At 53.6% G+C, this 20,842-nt stretch overlaps 1 protein-coding gene across 13 annotated transcripts; it reads left to right on the top strand.

The window, feature by feature from the left end:
* The first annotated feature begins 1,477 nt into the window (after positions 1-1,477).
* Positions 1,478-18,396, top strand: RNF44 (ring finger protein 44). Of its 13 annotated transcripts, none has more exons than XM_081826363.1 (12): positions 6,679-7,803; positions 10,727-10,814; positions 12,698-12,849; positions 13,027-13,246; positions 13,663-13,830; positions 14,251-14,424; positions 14,523-14,684; positions 14,768-14,892; positions 15,209-15,296; positions 15,385-15,506; positions 15,649-15,748; positions 15,942-18,396. In XM_081826363.1, exons 3-12 carry the CDS (start codon positions 12,743-12,745, stop codon positions 16,002-16,004), a joined length of 1,329 nt encoding a protein of 442 aa, XP_081682489.1. In that variant the 5' UTR covers positions 6,679-7,803; positions 10,727-10,814; positions 12,698-12,742; the 3' UTR covers positions 16,005-18,396. The 13 variants fall into 13 exon arrangements, with proteins under 13 accessions (XP_081682492.1, XP_081682493.1, XP_081682489.1 ...); XM_081826365.1 differs by lacking the exon at positions 6,679-7,803 and adding an exon at positions 7,825-8,591 and having other exon boundaries at positions 10,730-10,814; XM_081826364.1 differs by lacking the exon at positions 6,679-7,803 and adding an exon at positions 7,825-8,591.
* The last annotated feature ends 2,446 nt before the right edge of the window (positions 18,397-20,842 follow it).

The raw sequence follows: 20,842 nt of genomic DNA, 5'->3' as shown, positions 1-20,842 counted from the left end.
AGGAACCAAGGTTATTGTGGTAACATTCTGCAGTATAAACATGTATCAAATCATCATATTGTACACCTTGAACTTACACAATATCATATGTCAGATATATTTCAATAAAGCTGCAAGGGGTGGTGGGACGGGTCAGACTAGTAATACACACAATAGATAGGATCTCAAAAATATGATGACCACTGAAAGGCAGTATATACAGAGCCAGCCATTCCATTTATCTAAAGTTCTAAACACATGTAACTAATCTATAGTGACAGGAACCAGATGAATAGTTATGTTTGGAGGGAAATGACTTGAAGGGGGTAAGAGGGAACTTTCTGGGGTGATGAAAATGTTCTCAATCTTGATCGGAGTTTTAGTTATATGGAGGTATACATTTATGAAAATTCACTAAGCTATACACATAAGATTTGTGCATTTTACTGTATATATGTAAAATATACTCTAAATTAGGCCTTAATGTAGATGTAGTTCTGATAAAGGGAAGGCGAAGGGAGAAACAGGTTTGCTGAAGGATGAACCAGAGTAAGGCAGAAAGCAGGCTCCAGGTGTCAGGAGTGAGTAGAAATCCTGGACTCTAACACTTCCTAGCAAAATTTCTTCACCTCACTAATGCCTCAGTTTTTAAATATACAGTACAGGGATAATAATAATTTTCCCTCACTGAGTTGTCAGACTTTAAGAAATAAGCAAGTTAATTCACGTTAAGCGCTCAGAATATTGCTTTGCACGTGGTAAAAACTCAACAAATGGAAGCCTAGAGAAATAAGACGGCCTCCAGGGACCTGGCAGAAGAGCCCATCCCTGGGTCGAGAAACGGGGGGACCTCGTGGGGCTGCCTCTGCGAAGCGAGATCTGCAGGAACTACAACAGGCTTGACCTGGCGGGCGCGGGGCAAGCTGGGAGTTGTAGTTCTCGCCAGTCTAAAACGCCCACGGACGCGGGGCGACGAGGATCAAGGCTCCTTCCTGGGAGTGGGGGATACCCGGCCTGAGCAGGGAGCGGCCCGCTCTGCTCCACGGTGGCTCTAGCGGTGGGCATAGGCGTCCTGTTGTCACTGGAGTCTCCTAACCTCCGAAAGAGGTATCAACGCTCCCAGTTCGAAGACGAGGAAACAGGCTCAGAGAAGGCACCAAAGCGGGGAACCAAGATCTGCTGCCCGCAGTCTTTATTACTGACCCTGCCCTCCTCAATCCGAAGCCGGGGGAGCGGGATAAATTCTACAGGAAGCGAAGGTTCTTTGAACGGCCACGGAGTCGCATTATGCTCCCCATTTCACGGTCGAGACAGTCACTGGTCCAAGGTCACGCGGGCACTAAGTGCGCCGCTAGGATGCGAGGCCCTGGGTGCTTCGCCCTTGCGCACCCTTTGCCGCCAGACGCCGAGGGGCGTGGCCTAGAGACGCCCCGCCTCCGCCACCCTCCGCTCTCGCGCACTTGGTGCAGTCCAGGTAGTTCCACACACGCTCCAAAGCGCGCCCGGGTGGTGAGGTCTGCGGACGGTTCCACTGCGCGGGGCCAGAGGGGGGGCCGCGGCAGGCGGCGCTCAGGCCGCAGCGGGACCGGGACCCCGGGCTGCAGCGGGAGCGACTCGCCGGCCGCCCGGTTGGGGTGGAGCACAGCCGCGGCCCCAGGTAACTCCTGGCCCGACCCTGCGCCATGCGCCCCAGGCGCGAGGCCAGCGAGGACGGAGCGATAGGGGGCGGCCGCGGGCTGACAGAGTAGCGCAGGGACTTACAGCGCGGCCTCTGCCTGCGTCTGCAGTGCCGAGCTCGCTCTCCCAGGACCGGGAGCCAGAGGTGCTCCGCTCATCAGTCCGCCGGCTAGGTCCGAGTATCCCAGTTCGGGGACACCTTCCCCGCCCCGGGAACTACAAGTCCCAGAGTGCCCTGCGCCCCGCACGTGACCCGACCGCCCCCCCCCCCTCCCCCCGGCGGGTTCCGGCTTCGGCCGGGGCCCTGCCATCAGGGAACTGGAGCTGAAGAGGTGCCGCAGTCTTTTGGCTTCGTAACTTCCGTCCCAAACATTTTACCAGCGCTCCTGGTGCCAGCCGTTGGGGAGCCGGAGCTTCCCGAGCCCTGCCCTGGAGCGGCTGCGGGACCGGGGAACAGGCCACTACACCCCAGCGCCGTCGATACAGCTTTCAGGATGTCAGAACGCCGGGCGGTCCAGAGAGGGTCTGTGTCTTACCCAAGGTCACATAGCTTCCGTTGCCTAAGGATCTCTAAGCTCGAATCGAGCTGCTGTCGGGGGGGTCAGGGCGGTGGTGTGGACAGGACGGGGATAGGAAGCTGGCCCTCAGAAGGAGAGAAAATGGGGAATTCGGTTGGACTCATCCCCCGGGGTGTGCCAGGCGCCCGCACTCCTGCAGCCCCCGGTTTTCATCTCTGGATGTGATAGTACCTGCTCCCACCTTTGCAGACCCTGGGAATTACAGTGGCCAGAGCTGCAGGGGGAAGGGAGTCAGAAAGGGGAGCCCCTTCCAACACCGTACCCACAAAGCTCGCACATTCAAGTGCAGACCCAGACCCCGAAAGTTGCGCAGGCACCGCCAAAGATGCGCACGTAGTGAGAGCCCCTGGTGACTCACTGAGGTAGGTACTGTCACCTCCGATTTACACCTGGCCAAACTGAGCCTCAAAAAAAGGTGGTGACTTCCTCAAGATCACAGAGCTAATAAGAGGCAGAGTCAGGTTCCAAGTCCAAGCCCAGACAGGCTGACTTCAGAGGCTCTGTATTTATTTATTTATTATTTTTTTTTTAAGATTTTATTTATTTGAGAGAGAGAGAGATAGCGAGAGCAGGAACACAAGCAGGGCGAGTGGGAGAGGGAGAAGCAGGCTTCCCGCCGAGCAGGGAGCCCGATGTGGGACTCGATCCCAGGACCCTGGGATCATGACCTGAGCCGAAGGCAGACGCTTAACGACTGAGCCACCCAGGTGCCCAGAGGCTCTATTTAATCATCAGTGTGTGCCTGTCCTCAGTAGCCCTGTAGGGGCCGAGTATCAGTGGTGCGCGCTAAGTGCTCAGTAAATGTCATGTGTCACTACTGTTGTCCTGATTTTACAGGTAAGACTAAGGTGGAGAGAAGCCAAATAACTGACCCAAGTCAGAACTAAAGTCCTGACCTGAACCCCAGACCCATGACCACCTTAACAGACGCCCTGCCCTACGCCCATGTGCACAAACACAGCCACTTCTTTTTAGGGGAGCCAAAGCTTGGAGCTCAGATGTGAGGGTGGTGTGTTCAGGCATGTCCTGAGCAGAGAGGACTTGGCAGGGAGCCCATCAGCCCTCCATGCTGGGGTGTGAGGCTCTGGGCTCAGGTCTGCAATGCTCTGTGGTAGTAGCTGGGAGGTCTGCGTCCCACGCTGGCTCTGCCAGGCTGTGCTGTGTGTCCCTGGGTGATCCCTCAATCTCTGTGCTCCGCAAGCTCCACCTGGGAAGGCTACTGAGCCCTGTATCTGGAGGAGAATTTGAGGGGTCTTAGAAGAAAGGAGTGGGGTGCTTTCTGACCCTGAGGGAGGAATGGAGGCAGCCAGCTGTCCCAAGTTCTTGGGTAAGGCGGGGACCGCAGGGCCCAGCAGGAATCCATGACCCTCCCCCTTCCTGCCAAAGTGGAATCCCTCCCATCTGAAGAGGAGGCTTGGGGCTGGAAGCTGGAATGTAACATCCAGGGCTTTGCACTTGGAGGGGCTGGGATTTGAATCCTCTGCTGCTCATCCACCAGTCCTTGAGCCTCCATGGTCTACTCTTGCCTTGGGATATCTGTGCTTTTGATTATTGAGCAACCCTTGGGGACTCTGTTTTGACATTTGTATCGCATGAACCAAACTTAATGTGAAATTAGAATGTGATCCCAGGTTTGCCCCTTGATGGCTGAGTCATCCCCCCCCTCACCCATTTCCTCATCTGTAAAATCCTGGCACCTAGCTCTTAGGTCGTCGGAGGACCAGTGAGGCGATCAGGATGGCACTTGCTTAGACTGTGCAGGAACCCCTAGAACCCTAATTTCTCCACAGAATCTCACTGCAGATGCTTGCACAAGAATGAGCCGCCCCAACCTGTGGCTTCTGGAAACCCACTGGGCCACACTTCCGGGATCTGAGGCAAAGGAGGCACTTCCTGAACCACTCTGCTCATCTATGAGATGAAAACAGAACCTGTCTTCCAGTGGCAGGGGTGGAGTAGGGTGGAGTGATGAGAGTGAGGCACACGGTAGGTGTGCAGGCCACAGCAGCGCATTGGGGTTCCGAAGCAGAAGACCTGCAGGTGAACCTGAGGGGGGGTTTCACAGGAAAGCCCAGACTTCTGGCTTCTCTGGAAAATCTGGTAAAATTGAGCCTCCTCCCCACTTGCTCTAAAGTGATTCTGCTTGTGCCCAGGAAGGTTTTTCAGATCAGGAGGAGATGTATTACTGGCCTCTGGCCCTGGGGGCACCCTGAGGGGCTGTGGGTGTTTGCTGAGGGCCTCCCAGGGGAGTAGGCCGGAGCAGGGTGTTCCCAGCCCTGTAGCATCAGAGGTGAGAGTCAAACTCAGAGCCCCTTCCTTGGGCATCCGCTACCCAGTGTGAGCCAGAGCCTACTGGGGCGGGGGAGCAGTCCCGGAGCCCATTTCCTGAGGCAATGTGGTAAGGGCCCTGCCACGTTAAGGAAGCCAGAGCAGCTGACTGCAGAAGAGGGCTCAGGGAGTCTTCGTGGAGGCAGGAGGCAGTCTTGGACCTGAACCCCAAAGGCTGAGCAGGGTTTTGCCAGAGTTAAGGGGTGGTGAGGTCATTTTAATTAGAGTCGGGACAGTCAGAGGTTCGGTGGCTTCAAAGTACATGACTTGATTGCGACTGGAGAATTGCATTTGGAGGGTGTGGGAACGGTAAGATATTCCCACCATGGCCTTGGGCAAGTCACTTCATTCCTTGAGCCTCAGATGCTCACCCATAAACTGAGGCCTTCCAGTGAAGGCTAGATGATAGTGCACTGAAAAATGCTGAATCCCCTTATGGAATGAGACATGAAGCGAAGAGACTGTGACAGGGCTGTATGCAAATTAGATGGTATGAAGTGAAGGCTGGGGTACGTCTAGCCCTGAGTTCAGAGATGGGGAGGTTCAGTACAAGCTGGAGACCGCAGAGCTTCCTGTAAGAGGTTAGATGGGAACAGAGCCCCGAAGGACAGAGAAGAGGACTAGATTGGTAGAAAGGAATAGAGAAGGCATCTCAGGCAGGCAGTCCAGCTAAGCGCAGGTGTGAAGTTGGCAGGCAGGGAAGGCCAGTAGGTGCACCATCATGGTTGTGGGAGGACTGGAGAGAGGTGAGCCTGAAAGGCTGGGGGACGCTGGTGAAGCCCAGCCCCAGAGGCAGGCAGCAGGGAGCCATTGCATGTCCTGTCCCTACATAGACAAGCAGGGAGTGGTCTTAACAACGTAGCGCCTTCCAGTGAGGGGAGGATTTTCTAATTCCTTTTACATAGTGGGAAGAATAAAAGGTCAGAAGGGATATAGAAGGGAGAGATGATGAAAAGGAGTTGGTTAGAGAACGGCATCACCTTGTACATCCCCCATTCATTCTCATGCACACAGAGTTTTAACCAATGGATAGAGTTGGGCAGGGACTGCATCAGGAACTCGATCTCCTGTGCTTAGTTATCTGCAGAGTGCCCCTGGGTACCATCTGCAGTCATTGCATTGCTGGCTGCACAGCCACCATGCAGTAACCGATTGTTGCTGGTCTAAACAAAACTTGATTAAGTATCTCTGTTCCCCAAACTTCCTTGTGGATTGTTTCCATTGGATACCTTTCCTGAAGGGGGATTTCTTACTTAAAGGGAACAGAAATTTTTATGCCTTAGAAGATTTAAAACATACTCTTTCACAGTAATTTTTTAAAAAGATTTTATTTATTTGAGAGAGAGAACAAGTGAGGGACGTGGGGCTCAGTCCCAGGACCCTGGAATCATGATGTGAGCCAAGGCAGACGTTTAACTGACTGAGCCACCCAGGCGCCCCCACAGTAATTTTCTTTAGCATTTTCTGTAGGTTATATTGTATGGATTTTTTTCTTCTTTTTCTCTTTTATTATTATTTTTTCACCGTGATAAGTGTACTCTTTAACCCCCATCCCCTGTTTCACCCATTCCCCCACCCAGATTGTACAGGGTTTTGGGTTTGTTTGGTTTTTTTTTTTAAGATTTATTATTTGAGAGAGAGAGCGCAGAGGGGAGAGCAAATGAGAGTCTTAAGCAGACTCCACACTGAGCACGGAGCCTGACGCAGGGCTCACTCTCACAACCCTGAGATCACGACCTGAGCTGAAACCAAGAATTGGAGGTTTAACCCACTGCGCCACCCAGGCACCCTGTATAGAGTTTTTTAAAAAGAGCAAATGTACACAAGCATATACAATAAAAAGTGTATCCTCCTGATCCCATACTCTTCCAGTTCTCCCTGAGGACACTTGTTAGTTTCCTGTATATCCTTCCAGAAGTATTCTGTGCAGATACTGTATATATCCAATTTTCAGAAAAATGGATACATAGTTACACTGTTCAGCAAATTGCTTTCCATTTTTTATTTTTATTTATTTATTTTTTTAAAGATTTTATTTATTTATTTGACAGAGAGAGACACAGCGAGAGAGGGAACACAAGCAGGGGGAGTGGGAAAGGGAGAAGCAGGCTTCCCGCTGAGCGGGGACCCCGATGCGGGGCTCGATCTCAGGACCCTGGGATCATGACCTGAGGCGAAGGTAGACGCTTAACGACTGAGCCACTCAGGCGCCCCTTCCATTTTTATTTTTAAATTTGGGGTTATGAACTACACCAAAGAAGCATAGAAAATGACACCATCACACCTCCAGTAGCCCTAAACACAGGTTTAACAAATGTTAACATTTTGCACTGGCACCTTGTTTAGGGAGGTAGCCCTATGTTAGTGCAGCCCCATGCGGAGGAGTCCAGTTATTGATCATATGCACACATGATTCCTTTCAGCCTGTGCCCAGCTCTTGGATATTTAAGAGTGTTACTGATTTTTTTTTTTTCTTAAATAATCGATGTGGAGGTAATATCCCACTTTGTATAATGCTGCCCCGGTATGAAGGCAAAGGGGAACGAAGCTTGGCTGTAGTTTCGGTTCAAATACCTGTTCAGCCACCCTTCATAGCTGTGTGACCTGGGGTGAGTGAGTGACACCCCCCCTTGATCCTCTTGACTCATCTGTAAAATGCTGTAGTAATCCCTCCGCTTCATCGCTGCGGGGAGGAGTACAGTAGGAAACTGAAGATTTCTTTGGGCTTAGTTTCCCAACACCCTTAAGCAGGGAGCCCTCCATGGGGAAGACCAAGCTCTACTGGCCACGCGCCGAGAGCTACCAGAGCGCCGGACAACTGCAGCTCCTGCTTCAAACTGTTCCCCGCCCCTTTCCCGGGCCACGCTGGGGGCGGGGCGGTTAAATGTCTCTGTGGCGTCAGCGCAAGCAGGACCAATCCTCCTGCCCCGCAGGCGTTAGCTCGTTTGCGTGGGTTACCCGCTATTGGTCCGTTGGGCAACCCAGGCCGTCCCAGCTTTTTAAAGCTGCCGCGTAGTATAAACAAGGAGATGCAGGGCGGCCAGGCCATGATGTCATCGCGGCGCGGTAGCTCTTGGGGCTGACGTCATCTCCGGGGAGGTTGCCGACCCAAGGCTGTTAGAGCCTTCCTAACCCAGTTGGGCTGGCTTAAGAAGGCCGCTCCTGCCCCGTCGAAGGTCAGTCCCATTGCACTTCAGTGTCCCAGGCGGCGCCCCGTCCCCGAAGAGAAGACCATGACACAGTAAGTCCGGGCTGCGGCTCTCCTAGGGGGACCCATTTCTCTGGCAGGGAAACTGAGCCTCAGAGGCGCGAGTGGTTCGCGAGTTTGCATAGCAAGTTCGAGTTGCAGCCGGTTGTCCTTGCCCACCCCGGGGTCTCCCATCTTTAGCTCAGGCCATGTGGCCCCGCCCCTTGCTTGTGATGACGGCGGTCACTTTAAGTGCAAAGGTGGGGGCAAGAAGGAGGTTTTAAAGAAAATCTGCCTTCCAAGATGGCGTCCCATTAATCACGTGCCGAGTCGCGGTGAGTGATTGGCTCTCATAGTCCCCGCGGGGCGGAGCTCTTGGCGGGGCTGCCGCGGGCAGCAGCCGGCTACTGTTTGCTGGAATCTCCCGGCGCGCCCCCGCGAGCCCCCCTCCCGCCCGGCGCGCGACCCCGCCGCTTCGAATGTTGTGAATCAAATGTGGGGTTTGTTACATTCCGCTGCCGCCGCGGACAGTTCTTAAAGGGCCAGCCGCCTGCAGCTGCGCAAACCCGGCCGCGTCCTGCGCCGCCTCCCGCTCCCGGAGGGCCTGGGCTGAGAGAGGCAGACCGCGCGTGGGCCTCGCGAGGCGGACGCCGGCGGACCGACAACAAAGAGAGAACCCCGGAAGGAGCTGGACTGCACCCGGACCGGGGGGTGGGGAGGGGAGCACATTGTTCCGCAGGGCGGGGGCTCTTAAAGGGTCCAGGCAGCCCCCCTCCCTTCTGTCCAGCTTGGCCGTCCTAGATCGGGAACAAAGGAGCCAACGTGTGGCCTGGCGGCCGAAGGTGAGTAGGGGCTAGAGCCCCAACTCCCTATTTCCGCATCCCTGGAACGCCTGTCCCCCTCCCTTGGGACTGGGGGCTGTGATCTAGCTGGCTCCGCAGGGGTTAATCGCGGGCGGTCCAGAGAGGGGACGGAGAGACCTCTAGAATCGAGGAGGATTCCCCCCAACCCCCAAGGCCAGGTCGAGTCTTCCTTCTCCCGGGGCTGAGTGCCGCGGTTGGAGAGGAAGGAGCCGCCCCCTCCCCCTGCCGCCGCCACTTCCTTTGTTGTTGCTTTTGTCTCACGCCGAGCACATGGTCCGGGATCCTCGGCTCTTAAAGTCACAGCGCTCTGGCCCCAACGCCGCAGTCTGGCCTCCCGCCCCCCATGTCCTTCCGAGCGCGGCATAAATGAGTGAGGGGGGGACGTGGGGGTCTCCTCCCCGGGCGAGTGTCTGCACCTTGGCCCCCCATCCCCGGGGAGGGGTGGCAGAGGAAGCTCCCCAGAGCCCCGCAACCTGCGTCTGGCCCGCGTTGAGGAAGGGCCCGTCCCTCAGGAACACTGGTTTCCTCCCCCGCTAATGTGACCACCTGGTTTCTTGCGTCTTGTTCCTTCTGGCTTTATTTGGGCGTTCTAGGAAGGAGAGATTTCCATCCCCATTTCACAGCTGTGACAACTGAGGCTCACGGAAGCGGAGAGATTTCCTTGACCAAGGTCATCTAGGGAACCTGGGCTAGCCGAGGACTCCTAGCTCCGAGGCTGATAGTCTTGTCCTCAACTCCCTCCAGGCAGCACACGTTTGGAGAGCTCTGTTTGCCCACCAGCAGTAATGGCCTAGCCTGCCCCATGGAGGGGGCGGGGGGGGCGGGCTTCTCATCGTGCCTGAATCTACTCAGGCTCTCAGGCAAACATTCCCCCCGGGGCAAATGACTTGGCAGGGGTTCCCTAGACTTGGGCTAGGATAGTTACATGGGGCACTGGAAGTAGGGAGTTGGCTGCGTCCTGGGGGAAGGGGTGGATGCAAAGTGTGGTGCCTGCTTCCAGGCAAGGTTGGATTTAGGGATGGGACCCTGCAGACCCATTTACTCAGACCTCATTGAAAGCACAGCACAGAGGACTATGGAAAGGCAGAGAAATTGGGGGTGGTCACCTGGCCACCCTTGCAGTTTGACCTTGAGCAAGTTGCTGCCTCCAACTCTGGGCCTCACTTGTTTCATTCACCACAATAGGGTTAGTAGTGAGTGCCTAAAACAGAAAACTCTCCATCTCCTTTAGGGACTGAAATTAGTTGGGATTAGGTGGTTATTGGGGGCTACTGATGCTAATTAAAGAGTCAGGGGTTGGGGGAATCTGGGCCTAGGTGGCCAGCCAAGGAGAACTAGTTCAGTCTTTCTCTGGCTTTGTGGGCTAGAGCAAGTTACTTCCTTTCTCTGGGTCTCAATTTCCTCAAATATGAAGTGGGTGTGTCTCCTCTGCACAACCTCTTTTCTTAGTAGGACTTCCAAGAACCAGGGGTCCCTCCCTTACCAGCTGGGGTTTTCCCCTAGGGAGGCATATTTCCCAGCTATCTCCTGCAGAGCTTGAAGTGGCACCTGATTTCTGTTTGTGGAGGTCAGCCTCTCTCAATTTATAATAGTGATCACTCACACCTCCACTTTGCCAATCACCTCTGCCTTTGAGCAGCCCTTGCCAGTCCACTGGCAGGTGGTTATCTGGCTGTTCCATCTTAGAGGTGAAGAAGCTGAGGCTGAGCGGGGAAGTGACGCGCCCAATCCTCAGCCAAGACTCTGGCCAGAGTCGGGGTATCGTGTGTAAACTTTGGCACCATCATCTATAGCTGGAGGCCCTTTGGACTGCTGGTTTGGTTTCTCAGCTCCTTGCTACTTCCTTTTCCTGAGGAATGGGTGTTTTTGAAGGGGCTGGCCAGAGCAGATTCCCATGTGCCTGGGCCTCTGTGGCATCCACGCCCCCCAGACTTTTGCACAAGAGGAGCCATTGAAGCCACTGGGTCGTGTCCTAGTGCACTCACAACTCTGGCTGACAGGCTCTGGACCTCACCTCTCTGGGCCTCAGTGTCCTTACTTCTGAGGGCTGCTGTGAGTACTCAAGATGGCATGTGTGAAGTGTCATAGTTATTACTGTTGATGTTTTTCATCAGCAGGACTGTGGTCTCCCAGGATCTCTGAGGTCAGTTAGAGCAGAGGTGCCCAAACCTGGCTGTGCCATAGAAACTGCTGGAGAATTTGGTAAAATGTCTAGATAACCTTGTTCCCCAACCCTCCAAAGATTCTGATCCAGAAGGTCTGGAGTGGCCTGGGAGTTTCTTGTTTCAGATATTTAGGGGTGTACTCTGAGTCTCTCTTGGCCTTTGTTTGCTCGGCTGAATTGTCAGCAAGAATCAGGAAGGCTGTGGGTGTACACACGTGTGTAAGGATGTGCACTCTGCTCACACCGGGGCTTACAAACCTAGTCACCTATGGTGGGCAGGTAGAGCATGGGCATTGGGTGGCCTGGAGAGAAAGCTCGTGCTCCGGTGAGGGGGACCCAGCAGAAACGAGGGCCTAATGGGACCAGATTTTCTGCTTTTGTTTCCTCTCAGGAAAGACCTGATTTTTATGTAATCTCCCAGTTTTCAATCATGGGCACCAATTTCACTCCTGCCAGACTGTGTGATTGGCTCTCAAGTGTACATTTACCACATCAGTGCTGGCCACAAGCTGGTCACTGGGCTCTGTCCGCCCTTCGGCCAAGTGCCAGAGCCCAGGTTAGGCGGGAGAAATGTGAACTCCAGCTCTTACACTTCTGGCTGTGGCCATGGCGAGCTTCCCCTGCAGACTGGCTTTGAGAGTTAGGGTCCAGGCTTGTAAAGCCGAGCACAGAGGAGGTGTTCTTGCCACTGCTAGCAGGAAGGAACAAGGCATTGAGGATATGGTGCACTGGCTCCCTAGCTGTGTCAGCAAGGAGGTAACACTGAAAGCTGGCTGTCAGAGATGCATAGGAGTTTTGTCAGATGGAGAAGGGGCGGACGGAGGAGGCCTCCCTGTGGCAGGAACAGCAAAGGGCTGGTCCTATTTGATGCAGCCTTCAGCTCTGCAAGGCCTGACGGGTTCCAGAGTTTTCTTTGCCAGGGCCTCATCCCAACCTCTGGAGTTAATAAATGGTCCCCCAGCTTATCCCACCTGGACCCCCAGCTCCTACCAGAGGGAGGAGACCTGCCCCACCCATTACCACTCAACTTCCTCCTTTAGGTTCTTGCTTCCCCTTTTTTCTCAGCAAGCCCCACTGCCACTTGGGGGCTGTGTTAAGCCCCCAGAGCAAGGGCCTGGCTGTATGCCAGACTCACCCACCCACCAGTGGCCGCTTCCTTCATTACCTCCTGCAAAGCGCTTGGGCAGGACCCCTTCTTGCTGGCAGCAGGGTGCAGTGAGAGGCTTGTGGCCAGCTCACCTCCCAGCTTTGACACTTGGGCAAGTCCCTTTCAATTTCTTTGAGCCTCAGTTTTCTATTCTTTGAAATGGACCTTGAAGAGTAAATGAAGTCACATGTGGGTAGGCACTGTGGGAGCTGGTTATGGAAAGAAAGAAAACAAACTGACTTGAATTGGGAGCCCCTGAGGGCAAGAACTGGGTCAGAACCTCTTACCTGGCAGTAGTGGAAAGAGAAGGCCTGACTGGAATCCCCCCCCAGAGCCGACCCAATGGGAGGGAGGAAGCTGGAGTGCCCTCCCAGGAACCCCAGCTTCCTGGAGGTTGAAGTTGTAGACCGCCACAACAGAACAGGGTGCCTGGGGTCCCCATCCTGAGGGAGCCTTACTGGAGCCACTTGGCCTGGAAGCATGCTGGCCAGCCCTCCTAACTCACCACAACCCTGAAGGGGAACTTGATCCCATTTCGTAGAGCAGGAAACTGAGACCTGGGCTCCCTGTTCCTGATCTGTCATCCCTGATCCCCAGTGCTCAAAAAGAAGGCCAGACCCAGAGTGTACACTGCACATGGAGTACAGGGACGTGGTGGATATCAGTAGCCCTTAGAATCAGACTGCTGAAGTTTAATTCTGTCTCCGCAATCCCTAATGGGGCAAGTGCCTGGACTTCTGTGTGCCTCAGTTTGTTTATCTGTTTGCCTCATAGGGTTGTGAACCCTGGCTCAGCCCCTCCACCCCTCTGCCACCCCTGATGCGACCATGGGCTCTGGCAGTGACTAGGTGGCCACCCTCTGCCCCTGTGGGTCAGCGGCGATTCTCTGTAGGACCCGGCACTACCCCGGGCCAGCTCCGGGGAAGGTAGGAAGGAATCTCCTAGTCCTACAGAGCCTAGAGCCCCCGGTACTAGGGCTGTCAGCTTGGGTTGGGGCACAGGGACCAGGGGTGGCAGGGCATAGGGCCCTGAGTGGTCTTCCTTCCCTAGTGGGTAGTGACCTGGCTTCTCTCCATGCTCTCTGAATGAGTGGCTCCCCTCAGTCCTACTGGGGCCTCCTCTCTGTGGTGCAGCCCCGGCCGCGAGGGCCCCCTGGCCAGCCTGCCTGCCCAGGATGAGCGCTTACCCTCCCAGCAGCCACCACCCCGACCACCACACCTCCCTGTAGAGGAGCACCGAGCCTCGGCTCCTGCCGGCAGGAGCCCCCGAATGCTGCACCCAGCCTCCCAACAGAGCCCATTCATGGTTGATCTCCACGAGCAGGTAGGCACAATACTCATCACCTCTTTTTCCCCACCCTGCTGGCCTCTCCCCACCAGCCTCTGGCAAGTCTGTCTGAGGACCAGAGGTAGCAGAACCCTGATTTCCCCTTAACTCTTTGCATGTTCAGTGAGGCATTATTAGCCCTATTTTACAGGTTGGTAAATTGAGGCCCAGAGAAGGGAAGGGCCTTCCTTGGGACTACACAGTGGATGAGTGATAGAGTTGGAAGCCCCTCCCAGGTTCCCAGAGGGTTCTCTCTGCCCTCTAGAGCTTGGGACAGGGATATAGGCAGGTGTGTACCTAGGTAGGACCCAGCTAGAGAAGGGAAGGGAGGTGGCCCAGCAGGGCTTTCTCATTTGGGGGCAGCAGCATGGCCGTTTCCTCCCTACACTTCCTGGGTTTCTCTCTACCCACAGGTGCACCAGGGACCCGTCCCTCTGTCCTACACAGTCACCACAGTGACAACCCAAGGCTTCCCCTTGCCTGCAAGCCAACACATCCCTGGCTGCAGTGCCCAGCAGCTCCCAGCATGCTCCGTGATGTTCAGCGGTCAGCACTACCCCCTTTGCTGCCTCCCACCCCCGGTGAGTGAGTGCCTCCACCTCCTGCCCCATCCCCACTTGAAAGCCCCAGACATAGGCCAGCAGCAGAAGCAAGCCGAGCTTATGACACCCATCCAGGCTATCAGAGCACCTACCCAGCTCCAGGCCTCAACCCTGCCCAGAAAAGGCATGTGTGCATTCACGAATAGTGAGAGGGCACCTCAGGGTTCAGGGACCTTCCTGCACCCCAGTGCCTGCCTTATGGTTTGGAATTGTAACTATGGGCCTTAAGAGTGTAGTGTCCTGCCTGGGTGGCCTCTGGCAGGGGTAGGAGGGGCCAGAGGGCTTCATTGGGGACCTCTCGATGGATGGAATGACCCCTGGCCTTTGGCACAGGCATAGGCCCAACCGAGAGCCTAGAAGAACATTCTGCAGCCTCCCAACCCCTCCCTCTCTTGGCAGCTGATCCAGGCGTGTACCATGCAGCAGCTCCCTGTGCCCTATCAGGCCTACCCCCACCTCATCTCCAGTGATCACTACATCCTGCACCCCCCACCGCCAGCCCCACACCCCCAGCCCGCCCACATGGCACCTCTTGGGCAGTTTGTATCGCTGCAGGCCCAGCACCCGCGAATGGTGAGTCTGGGCAGTGGGTTTGATGCTATAGGGGATGGCATGGGGGGCGGGGCTTCCCTCCTTACTGACTCTGGCTGGCCCACCCCCACTTCTTCCAGCCCCTGCAGCGGCTTGACAACGATGTGGACCTGCGGGGGGACCAGCACCCCCTGGGGAGCTTCACCTACTCCACCTCTGCCCCAGGCCCAGCCCTGTCCCCATCTGTGCCCCTGCACTACCTGCCCCATGATCCACTGCACCAGGAGCTGTCTTTCGGTGTGGTAAGTAGCGCCCCCAGCTAGACTCTAGGGTGATCAGGAAACAGGCCCGCTGGGCTGACCTGCACCTGGCACCCCTCTCGTAGCCATATTCCCACATGATGCCACGGAGACTGAGCACTCAGAGATACCGCCTGCAACAGCCGCTGCCCCCGCCACCCCCACCGCCACCCCCGCCACCGTATTACCCCAGCTTCCTGCCCTACTTCCTGTAAGTACCAGCACATCTGCCCCAGAGCCGTGGTGCTCTGGTCTCCTGGGACCTCCAGTTGTTGGACCCAAAGCCCCATGGGGTGCTTGGGGCCTCTAAAGCCATCTGGCATCCCCACCAAACCACACACATTCTCAACACTCACCAGCTGGGTTCCTGGCCCTCTTACAATGTCCTGGGACAAACACTGGAGTCCCTGGTGTGAACGGTGCAGAGCTCTGGGCTTTGTTTCACAGAGGGAGTCGGGAGCAGCTCTGCACCCCCTACACCTACTGACCTTGACCCTGGGCCCCCCACACCTGTCTCCCCCCCCTAGCTCGATGCTGCCAATGTCACCAACAGCAATGGGGCCCACCATCAGCCTGGATCTCGATGTGGATGACGTGGAGATGGAGAACTATGAGGTCCCGTGGAACACTGTCCTGGGAGGTGGGAGCTTGGGGGACCTCCGGCCCTGAGCATTAATGACCCTCCCCTCCTGCCTGGATACAGGCCCTCCTGAACCTGGCAGAGCGGCTAGGAGATGCCAAGCCCCGGGGCCTCACCAAAGCGGACATCGAGCAGCTCCCATCATACCGCTTTAACCCAGACAGCCATCAGTCAGAGCAGACACTGTGAGTACTGTGCCCCCATCTCCTGCCCCTCTGTGAGCACAGGGGGGCTGCAAGGGGACCCCTTCCTCTAGGGGGTTTTGTGCTATGCAATGAGCCTCCCCCTGCCATCACTGTGGAGGTGACGCTCTCTGCCCTCTCCCAGGTGTGTTGTCTGCTTCAGTGACTTCGAGGCACGGCAGCTGCTCCGAGTCCTCCCCTGCAACCACGAGTTCCACACCAAGTGTGTCGACAAGTGGTTAAAGGTAATGCAGCCCAGGCCAGATTCCAGGTGTTCATCATGTGGTGAGGGAGGAGGGTGGACCTTGGAGGGTTTCCCTTCTTGTCATCATCTAGAAGTCCAGGCTCTGTTCAGGGGTCAAGTCCCAGAAGCAGAACAGACCCAGCTGGGGTGGGGGACAGGCAAGAGTGGAGCCTGATGTGTGGCTGCTCCCCCAGGCCAACCGGACGTGTCCCATTTGCCGGGCCGACGCCTCCGAGGTGCCCAGGGAGGCTGAGTGAGGCCCACAGCCGCCCAGGATAAACCCTGCCCGAAGCTCTGGAAGCTCGGGTTGGGGGGACCTGGGGAGGACGGGGAGGGAGTGGCCCAGGCCTGCCCCGTCATTCCCGCCTGCATCTCCAGAGCTGGTGCCAGGGTCAGCCCCAAGAGAAGCCCCTGCAATAAGCCCCTGCATTTGCCAAGCTCCAAAGACTCCTGCCCCGAACTGCCTGCCAGTCTGCCCACCACGGAGCTGCCTGAGTGTCCCTAACTCAGTCTCCCTCCTGTTCGCCCTCGAGTCCGTCTCCTTTTCCTGCCAACCCTAGGAACCAGGGGTCTATCCCCCCAAGCTCAGCTAGGGGAGATCCTCAGCCCCAGGATGGGCAAAGAGGGCTCCGTCCTGGGTTGCCTGGTCTCTTGCACTGAAATGGTATGCCGTCTGACTGGGTGGCATTGACAGGCGTGCGGACAGAGGGTGGCATGAGGCCATTTCCTGAGCCCCAGGCCTGGGTCCTCTTGCTTTGACCCCAGACAGACTCAGGCAGCCAGTCCTACCCAGGCTGCTGTGAGGGTTGGCTCCCTTAAGGACCCTCACCCCAGTCACAACATTCCAGCCCACCCCCAGGCTGGAAGATATCAGAGCCAGCCTCCTGAGCAGATGGGAGACAGGCCCTGAGCTGGGGTGGCCTGTATCCTGAGGAGGCCTGGGCCATGCAGGGGAGAGAGACCTCCTGTGTTCCTGGTGGCCACCCCTTCCTGGCAGTGATGGCGGCCAGACACACGCCCAATGTCCCCTCTCTGTTGTTTTGCATGAACGTGAGGAGCAGCAGTTTTTGTTTATTCATTTGGCCCAAAACCGCGTGCAGGATTTGGGGGTGTGGATTTTTAAATAATTTGTTTCCTTTTGGTTTAATGGGGGATATAGGGACCAACCAGGACCAAGTGCCCAGGGGGCCGGGAATGGTCTGGTGATGCCGCCTGGTCTGCATGCATGTGTGCGGCTGGGGCTGGGCTGGGCGGCTGGCAGTCATGGGTGGGGTTGGGGGGTGGTCTGTGCTCAGCTGATAACTGCCATGCACTGTACTGCACACGTCCCCAGAGCCTACCGGGACCGTACGCTTTTCAGGGCATTTCTCCCTCCAGCCAGGGCCCGTCTCCCACCTGACTGGGCGAGTCTCCTCCAAGGAAGTCCCAGGAGGACAGGGACCAGGGAGGGCGTGGACCCCATCTCCAGGGGCCCCCTCCCAGCCTGAGTCCTGCCCTCCAAGGTCTGGAGGAGGCCCCCTATACGGTCTGGCTGAGCTCCCACCTTCTCTTTCCCCAGTCCCATTCCTTTCCCGTCCTACCCCCAGCTGGGGTTGCTGCCCCGAACGAACCGCGTGTGGGGCCGGCACATCCTAGCAGGCAGCCCCTGGCGCCTGCTGCCTCAGGGATGCTCCAACCACCCTCGTTCTCCCTGCGGCGGCCCTGGCTCCCTGCCTCCCCTCAGCCTGCCATGGGGCCCCATCAGCCTGGCCCCACCCCCATGGAGAACCCAAAGTCTTACTGTATATAAAACTCCAGGTGATGTTTCTATATTTATAGCAGTGTTGAAACCCCACGTGTTTTACACAGAGAACCACCCTCTCCAAACCCCCCCCTCCCTTTCCCACCCCAACAAAAGGTTTTCAGAATCCTTAAGGTTCCTGGGGCAGGCGGAAACAGGTTCACGGATTGTGTGTCGGCTGCAGCAATGATTCCAACGAGCAGCTATGGGGGGGGAAACACAACACTTTAAAAAAATCATTAAAAAAAAGATTTATAAAACAATTATTTAGGATGTTTGTGATTTGCCGACCTTGCTATAGATGCCATGTTACCAATGATTTCCTGTGGTGGGGGCTTGTCATTGTTTACTCTTTTATTTACCAACTTCTGGCCTAGGCATGACAGTGGGCACCATCCCCCAGCCCTGGCTGGGCCCAGCACCTGTGTTCTGTGTTAGAAAGGTTATATATATATATATACACACACACATATATATATATATATATTTAATTACATATATATATAAAAATATATGTAATTTGGGGGGGCCCTGTTCCTTGCACATTTTACAGTTACCTCATTTTTCCCATGTATGTATTTGAGAAAATGCTAATATATAGAGAAAAAAATGGTTCTTAAAGCTTAAATGTGTGGTTTTTTCCATTCCATTGGATTCACATTGGTTTGTAGCATTTAACATAACTAGTATGTTGTATTATATATATGTGTATACTGATTGAAATTTTTAACAGATTTGTACTTTTTTTAAAACGAAAGTTGCTAGTTCTGCTTGACCAAGTAGTGCAATCATTATTTTTTTTAATATTGTTGCTGATTTCAGAGGGATATTCACTAATAAATGTATGATGTATATCAAGTACTGCCCAAGCTGCCTTTGGCTACCTGTGTTCTTTTGGTGGGAAGTGGGGGTAATGTCAGTCTGAGAGTGGGCAGGGGATAGGGATGAGGTGGGCAATAAAGATTGTTCTCTGCTGTGGCACCTTGGGGGTACTTCCTGATCAAGAGGGTCTGCCAAGCCAGGTTAGTGATGACATTCTGGGCCATCTGCTTCACACTCAAATTAGGCAGGATTCTGTTGGCAAGTGGCAGAATTCCATCAAACTGGTTTTAGGAAAGCGTTATTTGTTGGTCTGTCATTTCAGTTCTGGAGGTAGGTTCTGCCTCAAGCATGACTGGATTGGGCTTGGGCATGTTATAAACCAAGGTCTCCTTCATTTTACAACTTTGTTTTGAAGGAGCTGCTTCTGTGTGGTGGTTCTTGGTAGCTCTAGTTCAGTGTCTTCTAGTTTGGCATCATTCCATGGGAAAACCATTTTTTTCCCCTGGAATTCTAATGGGATTTCTGGGATGGAGTCTTGTTAGACCCAGTTTGGATTGCGGGTACATCCCTGAGCCATTCACTACCATACCAGGGAGCTACACCAGCATGATTGGCCTGACTTGCATTACATACCCTCCCACCCACAGGCCCTACTAAGACTACATGAACCTGAGTCCCTTATCCCCAGGCTCAGTGGGGACTAGGGGCCTGAGAACCACCCAAGGACCAGGTTGGTGATGCAGTTACATTCCTCTTACCCATGATGGTATATGGTGCTGCAAGGATATCCGCTGACTTGTTAGCATGTCAAAGCAACATGATCTGGAGCAGGAGCAGTGAGCTGGGGTCAGGAGACCCAGGACCTGGTGTCTTTGTGAAGCCACTATCTGTAGCCTTGGTCAGGTCACTTCTCTTTCAGCCTCTGGATCAACTACAAAATAAGGGACAGTTAGTTGAGTGGTTCTCTGTGTTTCAGAGATGGTGCTATGGGAGCATAAGGGGGATTAAGAAGGGTTCTGTGGTTAAACAAGTTTGGGAAATAACACACTAAAGGTAATAGGAGCCTATGTTGCAGGGCTTCTCTGAGCCTTGGTTATGCTGTGTATTATAAGCCTCTAGGAATGGATACTGTGAGCAACACTTCCTATATTGGGCTTGTTTGGCTACATGTAGTGCTCAAATTGCATTCTCTGGGGCACACTGGGCAGTGCTGGACTAGACCAGTGATAGCAACGGAGTTCCCAGGGCCCTAGTCTGAAGTCTAGGGAAGTCTCTAAGCTTTTTTCAGTATTTAAAAAAACCTATGGGAAAGAAGACATGATCTTATCATTTGATGGAAAAAAAACTTGCCAAAATTGAACATTTAGTCATGACAAAAACTCTCAGCAAGCTAGAAATAAGAGGGTAACTTCCTCAACTTGGTAAATAACATCTACAAAAAACCCGACAGCTAACATGTAATGTGTGAAAGACTAGGTGCTTCACCCTTGAGATCAGGACAAGGCAAGGATATCCACTCTCACCACTCCTGTTCAATATCAAACTGGAACTCCTAGCCAGCACAATAGGATAAAGCAAGAAAAAGGAAATAAAATTAAACACACAGACTGAAAAGAAAATTGTCCCTATTTATAAATTTGATAACCTATAAATTATCAAAATCCCATGGAGATTTTGGAAATCCCAAGGAATCTACAAAAAAAAAAAAACAACTTAGAACTAAATGAGTTCATCAAGTCACAGGTTACAAGATGAATATAAAAATTAATTGTATTCTATATAGTAGCAATGAACACATGAAAATCAAAATTTATATAATCACTCTAAAGATGAAACATAAATCTAACAAAACATGAGATTTGTGTGTTGAAAATCAATAAACACTGGATGAAAGAAATCAAAGACTTACATAAATGGAGAAACATGGTCATATTCTCAGATCAGAAGACTCAGCAATAGGTAAAGATTGTGATTTCTTCCCATATTGAACTATGGGTTTAATGCAATTCCTATCAAAATTCTGACAGGGTTTTTTTTTTTGAGATGACATTCTTCAAAATTTATATGAAAAGGCAAAGAAGTAGCTAACTTTGAAAAACAAGAATAAAGTGAGAAGACTCACCTTCCCTGATTTTAAGAGTTGCTGCAGATCTGCATTAAGACAACATGGCAGAGAGAGAGACAAGTAGATCAATGGAACAGAAGAAAGACCCCAGAAACAGACCTGCACAAGTATGGCCAGCTAATTTTTGAGCATTCAATGAAGGATAGGCTTTTCAATAAATAATAATGGAGTAGTTGGGCATCCATAAAAAAATTAAAAAGGACCTTAAGTCACAATACAAAAATGAACTCAAAATAGATCATAGATTTAAAGGTAAAACATAAAACTGGAAAACTTTGAGAAGAAAACAAGTGATAATCTTCACTAGGACCTAGAGCTAGGTGAAGAGATCTTTTTTACAATTTATTTTTTTTTTTAATTTTATTTAT

This window comes from Leptonychotes weddellii, chromosome 7, assembly GCF_054177405.1.
Source record: "Leptonychotes weddellii isolate Sample4059 chromosome 7, ASM5417740v2, whole genome shotgun sequence".
NCBI lineage: Eukaryota > Metazoa > Chordata > Mammalia > Carnivora > Phocidae > Leptonychotes > Leptonychotes weddellii.
The sequence above is the reverse complement of the archived record's forward strand: the minus strand, read 5'-3'. Positions and strand labels throughout refer to the sequence as shown.

Excerpts from the sequence above, each read along its gene's own strand:
- RNF44 (XM_081826366.1), top strand. The coding sequence starts at position 12,743 with ATGCGACCATGGGCTCTGGCAGTGACTAGGTGGCCACCCTCTGCCCCT. Across the intron at positions 15,297-15,384 it reads TGGAGATGGAGAACTATGAG|GCCCTCCTGAACCTGGCAGA; the intron begins GTCCCGTGGAAC and ends GCCTGGATACAG. Across the intron at positions 15,749-15,941 it reads GTGTCGACAAGTGGTTAAAG|GCCAACCGGACGTGTCCCAT; the intron begins GTAATGCAGCCC and ends CTGCTCCCCCAG.